The sequence below is a fragment of the Spinacia oleracea genome, chromosome 1 (genome assembly GCF_020520425.1).
Source record: "Spinacia oleracea cultivar Varoflay chromosome 1, BTI_SOV_V1, whole genome shotgun sequence".
Classification (NCBI taxonomy): domain Eukaryota; kingdom Viridiplantae; phylum Streptophyta; class Magnoliopsida; order Caryophyllales; family Amaranthaceae; genus Spinacia; species Spinacia oleracea.
In genome coordinates this window covers 17,439,103-17,454,970 of record NC_079487.1, presented here as the reverse complement: position 1 = coordinate 17,454,970, position 15,868 = coordinate 17,439,103, and the positions used below count along the sequence as shown (strand labels likewise).

The 15,868-nt window shown below is 34.9% G+C and overlaps 1 protein-coding gene across 10 annotated transcripts; it reads left to right on the top strand.

The window, feature by feature from the left end:
• Positions 1-265: 265 nt before the first annotated feature.
• LOC110793835 (N-terminal acetyltransferase A complex auxiliary subunit NAA15) lies at positions 266-2,765 on the top strand. 10 transcript variants are annotated; one of them, XR_008925770.1, is made up of 5 exons: positions 269-469; positions 1,241-1,373; positions 1,453-1,560; positions 1,645-1,874; positions 2,379-2,765. XR_008925770.1 is itself a non-coding variant. In XM_056834605.1 (4 exons), exons 2-4 carry the CDS (start codon positions 1,299-1,301, stop codon positions 1,795-1,797), a joined length of 336 nt encoding a protein of 111 aa, XP_056690583.1. In that variant the 5' UTR covers positions 266-508; positions 1,241-1,298; the 3' UTR covers positions 1,798-2,765. The 10 variants fall into 10 exon arrangements, 5 of the variants coding, with proteins under 5 accessions (XP_056690583.1, XP_056690580.1, XP_056690584.1 ...); XR_008925767.1 differs by having other exon boundaries at positions 2,014-2,765; XR_002534816.2 differs by having other exon boundaries at positions 270-469; positions 1,645-2,088; positions 2,374-2,765.
• Positions 2,766-15,868: the final 13,103 nt, after the last annotated feature.

Sequence of the window (15,868 nt, the reverse complement as noted above, 5' to 3'; positions counted from 1 at the left end):
CTAGCTAGGCATACGTTTCACTTGATCTCACAGAATTATTAACTTGTATAATTAATTAATACTGAACCGCATTTATTAGACTTAGCATTGAATGCATACTTGGACCAAGGGCATTATTTCCTTCATATTCTGTATGACATGTAGTGCATGTGGTACGTATTTGATTTTCTTTAAGTAATTTTGGATGCAACATATATTTGAAAAATATTTAGTTGTGGTTCGGATTGTGTGGAAGGTATGAGCTTTTGCATCTGGCGAGAGCTACTTCAGATAAGGTGATCTTGGACGTTCATTAAAGAAGTTTTTAGCCGTCGAGAAGCATTATGCTGATATAACAAAGGATCAATTTTATTTCCACTCATATTGTCTAAAATAAATGACTTTGAGAACGTATGTGGAAATGCTGAAGTTCAAGGGCCGTTTGCATTCACAATCATATTTTCAAAAAGCTTCAGCTGGGGGCAATCAGGTGAATCGTCACCCCCACCCCCCTCCTTTAGATGCCATGGTGAAGTTCCTTGCAGTGTCGTGTACTTAATTCAGTTGCTAATTAATATAGTTCAACCCTCTTCATTCAGAAGCTTTTAATTCGTTTTAACTGTCACTTTACATTTCTAATAATCTCTAATTTTTGTCATCTACTCCCTCCATCCTTTAAATGTTGCCCCATTGCATTTTTTAATCTAATAGTATAGTCATGTAGGCTCTTGTTAGACTCTTTTCGATGTATTTTTCCAGAATATCGACTTTTAAAATTTTTACGGGTATAAAATTGGAGATATTTACGTTTTTAGCTGTAAGACCCCTATCGCCTTCGTACGCTTGAGCTTTTTTATACACTGGGTTTTAGACATTGTCGTGGTATTCCAGTTACAAACTTGCATTTAATTCTCGAGTCTCACCACCATTTATCACCCCCCTTTCTCAGTACTTTGTGGCTTTATAGTCTTCTTAGCAGAAATGCCAGATGCCTTTTCACTGCTACTGAATACACAAGTTATTTTCTAAGGCGGCCAGCACAATTAGATGTTCGTCTGATGTTCAACTTTTTAGTGCAGCTGTGTTTTCGGAGTTAATTCTTTTCTTTGGCATATTATTCTTTGTTAATACATCAAATTTCAAAATGTAGCTTAGTTTGGTTACATGTTTTAGTTCTACAAGTTTATGCATAATTTATCTATATGAAGGTAAATTTTTTTCCTGGTTTTTCTTAGGTTTGATTGTTTATTTGTTGTCACAGATGCTACATTAAGTTTTTCGATGCCCCTTCCAAGTCTGCAATTGAAGAAGATGAAGAAATGTCCAAGTTGCTTCTTTCTCAGAAAAAGAAAATGAGGCAAAAGCAGAGGAAGGCAGAAGCCCGAGCTAAGAAAGTATGCTTCTTGTTTTTAAACGATCTTTGTTGATATTCCTTGTTCAATAAATGGCAATCTAATTCCTGTGTACTTTCAGGAGGAAGAAAGTAAGAATGAGGAAACAAAAACAAGCAATGCCTCAAAATTTGGAAAAGAACAAGTCAAAGCAGTGGATCCCGATCCAAATGGAGAGAAACTGTTGCAGGTTCTTTTTCTACTTTATTATTTATTTATTTATTATCTAAAAGTTTGTACATCCTCTTTCACATTCATTTATTTTCTTTTGTAGTTTAGTTTGATATCCATCCTCGATTTGGAGGACTTTGCGCTCTGCATTCAGTGTCCTTCTGATGTGACACAGAAAGGAAGAAGTGCTGAAGCTCAAGTTGGGTTTGAGAGGCTACTGGGAGGTTTACATGCATATCAAGAGTGCAATAGATGATTCTTCAAAGTCGGATAGAGAGGACGAGCCTTGTACAGACAAATTCTAAGAGCTATTTTATAGTCGACAATATAAGGGTAAAGTTTTTTCTTTTGTTTTGTTTTGACCTTTGATAGTTGTGATTGGCCGTTCTATTTATTTACCACCAAATTGTTTAAAGCTGATGTAGTCCAAATCTCACTTGATCCTAATTTCATACTTTGCTTCATTTTGTAGTGGTTTTCATTAGGTCTGCTCTATTTTGATGGTGTGTTGTCCATTATCAATGGTGTGTTCTATTTCTCATCAAAAGTAAGGACTCTATTTTCATGTATACAATCAAACTGTACACCATTATTTGTGAGACACTAGGTGTCTTCTATTCGTGCAGCTTTTCACATCTAGAAGACCTCGGCTGTTCTGTGACAGAAGTAATTTCCATTTTATTTTATATGTCTGCTGATTTGGAGATTTTAGTTGGATGGTTGAATTGAAAATAACCCTATTGTTTATCCCATTTTCAAGTGTCATTTCCTTCTTTTTTCGCTTGGGATTCCAACTTACTATGTATTTGCTTCCTCTTTTGTGACTGTGAAGCAAAGATTGAAATAACCGCGGTAGCAGAAATGAGGTCGTCAATGAATGAGGTGCTAAAATATTGTTAACCATACAAAATCAAATAGGAAGTGAAGTGGATGGCGCGGAGATATTCATATCAAACAATTAGTCCAAATCTCACTTGATCCAAATTCTTGCTAATCTCACCTTGATCCGAATTCCTGCTAATACATGCTATTTCACCACCAAGGGAGGATAATTTTGTTGCATGGTATAAACCAATGCCAGTGTTTGATCTTTACTTCTTTTGTTATTATACTTCTGTAATTTTCAATTCATGAAGGTCGATCGTAGCAAGAGAAAGACAAAGTCAGAAGATAGGATTGTACATAATTATAATACTCTAGCTAATTGTAACTTCTGTTTAATTAGATGATGTATGAAAGCCTACATACGTCCTTATATGACTATACAATTATGACTAAAGTGTTGTACAATGATTTTTGAATCTGAAGTCTTAGCTTGTTATACTGGCTCTATGCTTAAACATCATATCCTTTTGAAACAAGAACAAGAGCAATGGTAATGCATAAAGTAAAACGATCTTACGAAAAGTTTAGATACCAAATGTAATTAGACTTAAGTTATTCTTATACACTTTATTTGCTTTTTTTTTTTTCCGGTTTTGTGTTTGATTTTGCATACAAAAACCATCGCTTATTTTGGCGGGCATCCGCACGCAATAGCGCGCGATACGATTACTAGTTTAACAAACCCATCATCTACCATAATTCAATGTTTTTATTTCTCATTCTTTCTCTCCTTTTACGTGTACAAAGAAAATTTAAACCAAATCATCTTATAAAAAGCCAAAAGTGAAACAAATTTTAGCGTAATTTTTTGTTCCTGTTTTACCCCTTTACTCTTTTATTAATTACAATCTCATTAGTTAATTCATTTTTATAATTGCTTTGTATGACTTGCCAAGTTGACCACCGCAAAACAAAGCCAACAAGGCTAACTTGTACCTACTGAGTAGACGTCTAGACGACATTGTACCCATTATCTCGACTAAAATTTGGGGTAAAAGTGGAGGACCTAAATATGTTTATAGTATATTATGATATACGGAGTATGTATTTTGGTCACCAAGTTGATCTAATAGCAAGTGTTTAGATGCGAGCTATAGAATTAGAGTATTTATTTTGACTTTCCTGGTAAAATCTATTAGATGGATATCGACTCCAATGGTTCAATATATGCATGTCTTTGCTTTTTATTGTTACGGTATACACATATTTTTACTGGTTAATATCAACACAACCTTTTGCTCTTAAAAGATCACCAACTTTACAGAATTGGATATCTTGGAATAGCATTTGGTGAACACAAATCATCTAGAGTTGAGTACTATTTGATTTGTTAGAGGAATATTGTTAATTTTTCCCTTCAACGGGTTGGTCTTTTTTTTTTTTACGAAATATATTGTTTGGGAGTCAAAGAAATTGTAGAAGTGTTGCATGATAGAAGTTATGAACTGTAAGTTGCAATTGATGCGATTTTTAGACAATCCAAATGTATTTCTTATATGCATCTAGCCAAGAGTATGTATATGTACATATTTGGCTTACAAATAAGAAAGATACTCTCGTTAATGTAAACAACAATATTATCACATCTTATCATGCTATAGCAAACAAATTCATTCAAACATTATGCTGTAGTTACTTAATAGACGTGCAACGCACGTGACTTTGACTAGTTTTTTTAAGTAAGAGTGAACTCGTATATCGTTAAAAACTAGTTTCATAAAATTGTAAAACCAAAAACATTTTGAAAGAAACTCACTCAATCTCACTCCTTGTAGCTACAACTTCTGTTTCGTACATTTATCTTCATCATAAAGCCATTTTTACCCAATGATTTCTTCATCAATTTTGTAGCTCGGTTCGAGATATCCAATTTAGGCTAAAAAATCGCTCAATTTGAAGTTGTATTCTAGGAGATAAGCCCTTATGTAACCAATTGTTGTTGTTGTTGTGATATCAGCACCAACTTCTATTTCTCTTATTTCCACGATATTCAGATCATTTTGAGCTTCTGTTCCCTGAATAAGAATTGTGTATCTCTTTGACCTGATGAACTTATTATCAATTGGGGATCAACTTATTATCTTCCAATTTTTTCAACTTATTCTAGATCGTCTCCCCCTCAATTAGGAAAATATTTTAAATATATCATGGGGCATAAAATCCTTCACCAATTAATAATACATTTTTTAACGTGTTTTTTGATAAATATTTCATACGTTTGTTCTCTTCTAGAGATCAACATTGATTATGGGGGAGTAGATGCAATATGCAATTGTTTTTCTTCATATTTTCTCTTTTCGTGCTAACATATGATTGCCCCAGTCAAGAGATTTACGATACTTAAATCAAGAACAAAATTCCATTAAAAAATCAAGAACAAAACACTTGTAAACTTCTTGGTGATCTTCAAGTCACCTACTATCATTATGTTGAACTTGTTAGCTTATGATACATATAAACGAATATATATCATGCGAAAAAATCATAAACGCCAGGATTCTAAATTAATTGCCACATAACAATTAGCATAATTTAGGATGCATACTCTTTGTAGCGTGCCCTCCCTAGCTGCGCCCGAACCGAACAAGAACAAGTCTTTAGGACTCCAATTGTCGTCCCTCCGTAGAAAGTCCACAGCACGTCCGGATCCACCTTAAGATTGGCCAACTAGAATCGCCCTTAAGGTACTAAATTTATTCGGCTATATGGGCAATGTGTTTGGCTGAATTTTTGCTCAAATTCTTACCTTTTAATACTTCGAACTAGTTATAAATATGAGCCTTGATCTCATATTTATAGGCCATGGAATAAGCAATCGAATCCTACTAGGATACGAATTAATTAAATCAGAATCCTAGCAGAACTCTAATATTAATTAATCTATCTTTTTAGGATTTAGGAAATTTAATCATCAAACGAATCCTATACGCTTTAGGCTTCGTATGTGAACACAAACACACACGCACGCACAACAGCCCACGAGGGGCGCCATGCGCGCGCGCAGCCCGAGCAACGCAACCCACTCGCCACGAAGCCCACGAGCTGCCGTAACCTTGGGCGCGCGCTGGGCCAGCCTTGCGGTGGGCCTGGCGCAGCCTTGGGCTGGCCTGTTGTGGCGCGCGATTCCCTTGCTGGACGTGGGCCTGGCTTCGTGCTGGGCCCTTCGTCTAGCAAGCTCGTCCGATGCTAATTCGTACGACGCGCTTCCGATTAATTTCCCGATTCCGGAATTCATTTCCGATACGAACAATATTTAACATTTCCGATTCCAGAATCAATTTCCGTCCCGAACTAGTATTTAATATTTCCGTTTCCGGAATTATTTTCCGATTTCGATAATATTTCCGATTCTGACAATATTTCCGTTTCCAGCAATATTTCCGATTCCGGCTATATTTCCATTTCCGATAATATTTTTCGATACGTGCCATGTTTTCGTTTCCGGCAACATCTACAACTTGGATAATATTTATATTTCCGATACGGTCCATATTTCCGTTTCCGGCAATATCATCGTTTCCGGAGTATTCATTTCTTTGCCCTTTGACGATCTCAGCTCACACTGAAACCAAGATCCGTCGATTCCAAATATCCATTAGATAGAGTATTTAATGCCATTAAATACTTGATCCGTTTACGTACTATTTTTGTGACCCTACTGGTTCAGTCAAGAGTAAGCTGTGGATTAATATCATTAATCCACTTGAACTGAAGCGGCCTCTAGCTAGGCATTCAGTTCACTTGATGTCACTGAATTATTAACTTGTATAATTAATACTGAACCGCATTTATTAGACTTATCATTAAATGCATACTTGGACCAAGGGCATTATTTCCTTCAGTCTCCCACTTGTCCGTAGGGACAAGTGTGCATTTCCTAATTCCTTTGTCGCTCGATGCTTGCTCTTGAACATAAGGTAAGAGTTGTCATCATTATTATGTCCAGAGGTGTTTCTCGGTTTCAGAGTTCAACTGATCAAATTAACAGATAATCATAGCCTATGATTCATCTGAGCACGGCCATGCATTTTTCAGTTTCTAGCTCTCCGAGTGGCCTTGTACAACTTTCAGCATCTCATCCCGATTTATGGGAGGACAATCCCAATCTTGCGATCTTGAGATTAGACTTCATTTGATAGGTGATTACCTGAGCGTTGCCTTTATAGCCTCCTTTTACGGTGCGACGGTTGACAACGTCAAAGTAAGCATTTATCAAACAAGTAATCTCAAATCACTCAGGTATTGAGGATTTAGTGTCTAATAATTTTAATGAAATTTACTTATGACAAATTTTCATCTCTTATAGTAAAGTTTCATAGGTCTGTCCGATACTAGTCTTCCCAAAGAAAGTATCTATGCAAATGATTACGACATTGCCTTGTCCACATAGTTCAAGAAACAGAACTACTAGTCATCTTGCATTCTAGTCGTCTAACGTTTTCTATGCGTCCATCTTTATAGAAAACTCCGACCAGGGACCATTTTCAACTTTTGACATTCAAGTTCACTTGATAGAAATTTCTTAGTCACAGGACTGGTCCTGACAGTCTATCTTGAATATATCTTCAAATTGAAGGGACTCATCATTTAATACTAAACCAAGATTAAATGGAATGTTAAAACACATTTCATATATGATAAATGTTCAACCCCTATGTTTTTCAACCATGGGCCTTTTACCCATCTTTAAAACAATCAATGGATTTCAAAGCTATGCTTGATTTCCATGCCACAATGTGAGTGTTGTTTCTCACTTGTTGCATAGGTTTAGTTATCATGCTTTGCCAATCTTAATATCTTTTCATCGAATGTTCTTCGAGATAGATGATAAGATCTTTTGAGTATGTTTATTTTGTGATCTAGTCTTTCTTGCAACATTAGTGGTTCTACGCATTTTGCAATTAAGAACCATCAAATCAGCAGACATGTGATCTACCCAAGTTCAGTGAAGAACTCTTTAACATAAACAACCTTGTTTTATTGCTTCTTAGGCAATAAATACTTTTACTTCAACTGTTTAGGTTGCTAGTGATGCTTTGTTTAGATTTACTTATCCAAGCAGTTCACAGATATGTGGAAGACTTTCCATCTGTATCTCAGAACATAGAAATTAATATTTAATTTCCCACGCAACAACTCATGGTCTCCAATCCATGTTGCCATTTTAAAACAGGATGCATATAGCTCGTTCTTGCCAATGGTTTACTCCAAGGGATCTTTCTAGATCCTTTGCCAGTGTTTATGCGTGTAGCATCAATATTTAGCATATCTTTGTTTCCTTGAATCAATAACTGTTCCTATGTACCTTTTCAAGTACCATAAGTTTTTCTTGATCTCAATCTAGTTGATCTTCACTTAGATCAATAGAGATTGGTATATGTTCGTTATGCCTAAAACCATACGATACATTTTTGGCGATCCTCATATTATATCATACATGATAAATTCTTTTGCAGAATAATTCCCAATTGAATTCTATTCATGTAACTTTAGCTCATTCAATTTCAGTAGATACTAAATCCAGCTAAATTCTTTGACATATAATATAGGTTAAGAATCTATTCAGATCCTTTGATGTTTAACTTAGTAAATGCTTATACATAGTTCAAACATGCTTTACTTAGATTTATTCACATAAGTCGAATGTCTCCAATGGAGTCTTTCGTGTTTGATTTAGTAAATGCCATTACTTAATCCAAAACAATAATATAAGATCTTTGTAAATAGATCTTAATACTCAGTATGTACTAAGTTTCGCCTTGGTCCATCATTGATGAATAATTTCAAGGATTTTTTGGTTTTTACTACCTTGAAAATACACCACTTTTGTATTTACTACCTTATGAAAATTTTATTTTAAATTACTACCTTAAAGTTTCAATTTATTTTTATTTACTACCACTTTACAGTTTTCTCATTTTAAAATTGAGATATCTCTTTCGTTCTTAATCATTTTAAGAGATTCAAAGCCCATTCTTCTCATTTATGTGTAAGGATTCCATAGAGATCTTGCTTTTAAAATTTTACAAAAGGTAAAACTAATTAAATATTATATGTAAAAGTTTAAAATATATATGAATTATCAAACGAATTGTTTTAAAATGTCATTCTCAATGAAATCCCTATAGAGCAAGGAGAATAACGAACTTTGAATCACAATAAACGATTAAGAAACGAAAGAGATATCTTAAGTTAAAAATGAGAAAACTGTAAAGCGGTAGTAAATAAAAAAAATTGGAAGTTTAAGGTAGTAATTTAAAATAAAAATTTCATAAGGTAGTAAATACAAAAGTGGTGTATTTTTAAGGTAGTAAATACCAAAATTTCCTAATTTCAAATCTAAGTCATTAGCATTTGAATGTTATTTCACAATAGAGAGATATGTGTGTGATACAGATAGGACCAATTAGGTTTTACGTACTCCCAACAAACTTCTTATTTATCTATAATAGTCATGTACATTTTATGAAACTAAAATACTTATTAGCTTCACTAAAATACAGTTCTAATTCCCAATTGCTTGCTTAAATCTGTACTTAGATTTCATAAGCTAGCTTCCCTTTTCAAACATTTATTTGGATCCACAAATCCTATGACATGCCATGTACATAGTTTCTTCCAACATTTGATTGAGGAATACGTTTTGTCATCCAATTGCCATATGTACCAATATGCAATCATTGCTTGAATTATAGACTTGAGCATTACGATTATGCATGAGGTTTAAACACAATCCACGCCGTGAATTTGCTTGTAACCTTTAGCAACTAATCTAGCTTTGTGTGTGAACACAATTCCATGTTTGATGGTTTTCATCCTTAAAACCAATTTGCAACCAATAGGTGTAAACCATTCTTGCAAACCAACAAAATTTCAATTTTGTCGTCAAAACATTGGTCATGTTTTATGGCCTTTAACCATCTAAAACATTTGAGTCTATATATGGCCTTTAACCATTTTAGGGAATCAAGGTTTCGACATAGCTTTCTTACAAGTCACAAACTCATTAATCTACATGATAATAGTTTGACTGCAAGTTGTAGGTTTCTTCACTATCTAATAGAAGAATCTCATAGCTTCAGTGACCTGAACTCTATGCCTACTAGGGTATAGAATATCAAACACTAGAATATAAATAGACACTTGAAAGTCCTTTGAATATTCTGTTCTCCTTGAAGCACTTGTAAAGTCTTCTAAGAGATGTCTATTCTTTAAAGACACTTCTAAAGTCCTTAAAGAATAAGTGTTCGGATTTTCTGAAGAACTTCGAAAAGCCTCCGGAATGTCCGTTTATGTTTGTTGTTCACCTTGAAGACTTTCGAGGTCTATTTTCTTCCACTTGTCATTTTGGAAATGAATCTCCAAAAGGACACTATTTCGAGCAAACAAACATTATGTTCTAAAAAATTCATGGTAGAAACAATACCCTTGTGTCTCATTTGAATAAATCACAATGAAACGTATATCTACACTTGGGCCTTAGTTTGTCGAATAACAAACACTAAGCTTCCACTGAGTTTAGCAACTCTTTAGATATATATGATTGAAAAAATATTCTGAAATCATTTTTCAATAGCTTTGACGAATTTGGTTTAGTTTGGTGGTAGTTTAGCATTTTGTTTTAGAAATTATAGGAAAAGTTTTTTTTATGATTCATCATTGATCGAATCAAGTACTAATTGACTTCGATCGTTCCAACTTAGATATGTCATGTCTTATGGATCTAGATCGTGAAATTACAACACACAATCATTGATGATCATTTTTGGTCTTAAAGTAATCATCGCCATGATCTAACCTAGATCTTTATGATTTCTTGCCAAGTGGATTTTATACTTCTGAATCTTTGAACTAGCGAAATAGATTCAAACTTATATCACATTGAGTAAATAAACCAATATTCACTCAAATTCAAGTGATATAATAAAGTCATAAAATATTTCTTTAGCTTTGAACTCTATTGTCTAGGCGTTCTCACAATAGTTCATATATTTGTTACTTTCAACAATAGAGCTTTTGAATGTTAACTTGTTGACATGGTCTAAGTAACAATGCCAAAGATTAGTGGAACTCAAATCAAGAGATTGATTTGAACCTAGTAAAGGTTTTATTGTTAAAGAGTTGTTTGTTTTAATCAAGCATATTGACTCAAACCGTAAATGACCATTTCATTCAAATAAACAAACAAACATTGTTTTTGTTTTTCTTGAATGTGAGTCTTTCTGTGTTTGAAAACACAAATTTAGGTATGCTGATTATGGAACAAAATAGCCATTAAGTTCCAGCCTTTGAAAGGACTTAAAACAAACTAGATAACCCTAAAACTAATGTAGCATTGCCATGCTTCATTTCCCACTTGTAGGCCATTAGTGTAGCCTAGCTTCCATCATTTGAGTTATTACCGAAGTAAGAACCTCAAGCGGTATATGATACCAAGGAAGTTTGATTGCTAGGTCACTTCTCTTTAAACATAAACTTATAGGTAGAAACGGAATTGTAAATTCCTTTTCACTTGTTCCTTGTTTTCCTATTTCTTGTACCCTTTCTTATAGTCTTAAGAATTGAATTCTTCAGTGTTGACTTTTATACTTTGTTTAGACATGTCCAATGTCGATTCAACAAAGTTCTTACCATTTTACTTATGTTGAATATTTTACTTCAACTAGATGATCTTACCAGAAGCTTCTAAAGTTCTCTAAGCATCGATCTATTCAAATGTCTAGGGACTAGACTCATTCGAGAATTAAATGGACAAAGATATTAGGTTGTTAACCATTGGTAAAGCTGAGCGTTTAAACTCAATGCTTTATGATCTCAAAACTACATTGTATTTTGAATTCACAAGCACCAATCGGTTTGCCATTCGACTTTGATACTCGAAAACAACCATAAAAGTCGATATAAGAAACGTACATTTTAAATTTCTCATTCTCTCTCATTTCCGTGAATCGTTCTTGGATTCACTACCAATCGAGGAAATTTACTGTTACCTTTCTAAAAGGATTTACTACATTGCAAGATATTTAATTATAAACAATAAATAAAACATACATTGAAGCATGCAAAGTCTAAACATTTATCATGAATAATAACTTGGAAATTAAAGCATTCATGCAATTTAAACAAGTTATTAGCATTTTATTCGAATTTATTGTTCCGGCAGGTGTGAATAAAATGATTCCAAGACCCTAAAAACCATTGAAGAATTAAGCACATTATGTATTTAGACTCAATTCTAAAATATTTTAGGTAAGCAAAGCCTTTGCTAATAGTCTAGAAACTACTCTTGGTTGATAGGTACGTCTAAGAACTTATTAGGTAAACCTATCTCATTTGCCACGTCATAAAAGGACTCCTTACTTATATCGTTGAGTTTCACCAAAACTAACATGTACTCACAATTATTTGTGTACCTTACCCCTTTAAAATCAATAAGTAACACCTCGCTATGGCGGAAAACTATTACTAAGATTGATGTAAAGGTTATCCAAGTAAATGTTATTTTTGCATGGCACCTTTTAACTCAATTTTTAAGTTTGGAACTCAAGGCTCTTACTATGTTGGTTAGATTTTAAGTGAACTAAAATCCTTAATCATGAAACATAATCAAGCCATAATCTCATGCATAATTAAGACATATTTAAAGAAATAAATAACTTAAAACATGCATAAGATATTATTGTGATCTAGTATGGCCCGACTTCATCTTGAAGCTTCAACTTCAAAGTCCATCTTGAAAATGGATTGGAAAATCCGTCTTGAATTTCACCATGAGAGGCGCCATTTTCATCAAATAGGATCAGCTATAATTTAAACTAATTACAATTATTTGATGGTACGCAGACCATATTTAAAAGCAATAAAATTTGGTACTTTAGACCAATATTACATTCAAATTAATGGTACGCAGACCATATTTACTATTCTATTTGGGCCATACTAGTCACTTTCCATAACCTGCAAAACAGTACATATACAATATATACCATTCACCAATTCATTATCATGAATGGCCCACATACCTGGTTAGTAGAACATGTTATACATCACATAAATGTTTGCAGCAATTAATCAAGGGCACCAATAATCTACCAATTATTCATTCCTTATTAATTCCGATCAAGTTGTTTTAACCTTAAAGGAATGTAGACCTAATCAAGAGTTTATGACTAAAAATTCTCCCACTTAAACCAATAAATTCACATGCTTTACTAATTTTAAACATAAAAATGTATTTCCTAGTCTAACCGGAAACATACAAATTTAATTAAAATTTAAAGCTCATATAAATTTATAATTGAATCCCCTTTTTAATTTATTTTCAGTTGAATTAAAATGCATTTAAATTTAAATTAATTTAAGGATTTAATTTTAGTAAAATAATTAGTATAAATTAAAATTTATAATAATTAGATTATTCAAAATTAAATTCCGAGAAAACAATTTAAATTACGAATTTTAAAATTAATTAAAATCGTTTCCGAACTGAAAATTCAAAATTAAAATTAAAACGCGTCAATCGTAACAAGACGAGGCACTTGGGCTTGCGCCCAAGCCCCATCGAGTGCACGAGGCATCAACGCCCCTCGACTAACCGCATAGCCATGGCACGAGCAGCAGCAGCCACGCGCAAACGCAACATGCCAAGCCACACTTGCGCGCAGCCTGCTCGCCCACTTCGCATCGCAGCAGCTGCCTGGCGAGGCATCGCTTGCTGCAAGCGAGCCATCGCTCGCTGCGCGAGGCAGCGCTCGCTGGCGAGGCAGCGCTCGCTGGTCGAGGCAGCGCTCGCTGGCGAGGCAGCGCTCGCTGGTCGAGCCAACTCTCGCTCTCGCGCGCGCCTCGTCTTATTTTGCCACGCTCCATCGCCCATGCGCGCAGCACACACGCCCAAGCATCACTGCCTCGCGCGCGCGCCACTCTTTGTTGCTCGCTGCATTCGTACCGCACGGGCGACGAGCTCCCTTGCTCGTCATCGCGTGCCCGCACTATACAACACCCCTTAAGGGTAACACGTAGCGTCCATTGCTTTGTGCGTGCAACTTTTATGAGCGAATTGCATTAAAATTAAAACTTTTATTTCAAAATGAATGACAAATTAATACTCCCTCCGTCCCGGAATACTTGACCTGTTTTCCTTATCGGGCCGTCCCTTAATACTTGACCTGTTTCTAAAAATGGAAATATTCTAACAATATTATATTATTTCTCACTCCACCCCTATTAGCCCACCTACCCCCTACTCCATACAAAAAATAATTAAAAATTCAACCCCTACTCTCCCCCAACCCCACCTCTTAACCCACCTCCCACTAACTACATTAAAATAATACCCCACTATCAACTACTACCTATTAAATTAAATAAGTCAATTCAATTCCCTTAAACTCCGTGCCGGTCAAACCGGTTCGAGTATTCCGGGACGGAGGGAGTAGAACATATTAATTTCATAATTTTAGGGCGAAAAATCGAAAATTTATTACTCAATTAATTTTCGATTATCATGGATTCAAATCTAGGTCATAAAAATTTAAAATTTATCATAAATTAACAATTTTTATGGTGGTTTTTAATCATGGTTACCTAATTAAATCGTTAATTAATTATGAAAATCAAATCAATTCTAAATTATTCGAATTTCAACAAATTAATTACAATTACAAATTAGGTTGTATAATTAACAAGCTTAGGCATTCAAATTTGTTAAACATATACAGTAAGTCAATCAAAAATTCAAGATTTAACAACAAGAATCGCAAATATTCAATTTAACATCTTAAAATTACAAACTTTTGCGTTCGAAAAACTAAAACCTCCGAAAAGTCATAGTTAGGCTTCGAATTTGGGAATTCTGGGTTCGGCCGAAAAAAATTATTTTTGTACAAAATTTAGAATGCCTTTTACATGCGGAATTGACACAGAAATCACTTGATTTCGTTGAGTAACGACAACGAAGAAACTGCCGAAAAACTGCGTACATATAATTAAATAAACGCAATTTGCAATTAATTAACAATTACGAAAATTAATCACCCCTTTTAATTCTTTGCAAATTTGTAAAATTTAACCATGTTAAGAAATTATTATGGAATTAATTAGAGGCTCGTGATACCACTGTTAGGTTATGATACATATAAACGAATATAAATCATGCGGAAAAACCATAAACGCCAGGATTCCAAATTAGTTGCCACATAACTATTAGCATAATTTAGGATGCATACTCTTTGTAGCGTGCCCTCCCTAGCTGCGCCCGAACCGAAAAAGAATAAGTCTTTAGGACTCCCATTGTCGTCCCTCCGTAGAGAATAACTCTCGCTCTCGCGCGCACGCCTCGGCTATATGGGCAATGTTTTTGGCTGAATTTTTGCTCAAATTCTTACCTTTGAATACTTCGAACTAGTTATAAATTATGAGCCTTGATCTCATATTTATAGGCCATGGAATAAGCAATCGAATCCTACTAGGATACGAATTAATTAAATCAGAATCCTAGCAGAACTCTAATATTAATTAATCTATCTTTTTAGGATTTAGGAAATTTAATCATCAAACGAATCCTATACGCTTTAGGCTTCGTATGTGAACACAAACACACACGCACGCACAGCAGCCCACGAGGGGCGCCATGCGCGCGCGCGCAGCCCGAGCAACGCAGCCCACTCGCCACGAAGCCCACGAGCTGCAGTAACCTTGGGCGCGCGCTGGGCCTGCCTTGCGGTGGGCCTTGAAGGAAATAATTCCTTTGGTCCAAGTATGCATTCTATGTTAAGTCTAATGAATGCGGTTCAGTATTAATTAACAAGTTAGTAATTCAGTGAGATCAAGTGAGCTGAATGCCTAGCTAGAGGCCGCTTCAGTTCAAGTGGAATTAATGATATTAATCCACAGCTTACTCTTGACTGAACCCGTAGGGTCACACAAATAGTACTTAAATGGATCAAGTATTTAATGGCATTAAATACTCTATCTATGGATATTCGGAATCGACGGATCTTGGTTTCAGTGGGAGCTGAGATCGTGACAAGCAAGAAATGAATACTCCGGAAACGATGATATTGACGGAAACGGAAATATGGATCGTATCGGAAATATAAATATTATCCAAGTCGTAGATGTTGCCGGAAACGGAAACACGGTACGTATCGGAAAATATTATCGGAAATGGAAATATTGCCGAAATCGGAAATATTGCCGGAAACGGAAATATTGTCAGAATCGGAAATATTATCGGAATCGGAAAATAATTCCGGAAACGGAAATATTAAATATTTGTTCGAAACGGAAATTAATTCCGGAATCGGAAATATTAAATATTGTTCGTATCGGAAATGAATTCCGGAATCGGGAATTTAATCGGAAGCGTATCGTACGAATTAGCATCGGACGAGGCCCGCTAGACGAAGGCCCAGCACGAAGCCAGGCCATCGCCCAACGAGCCG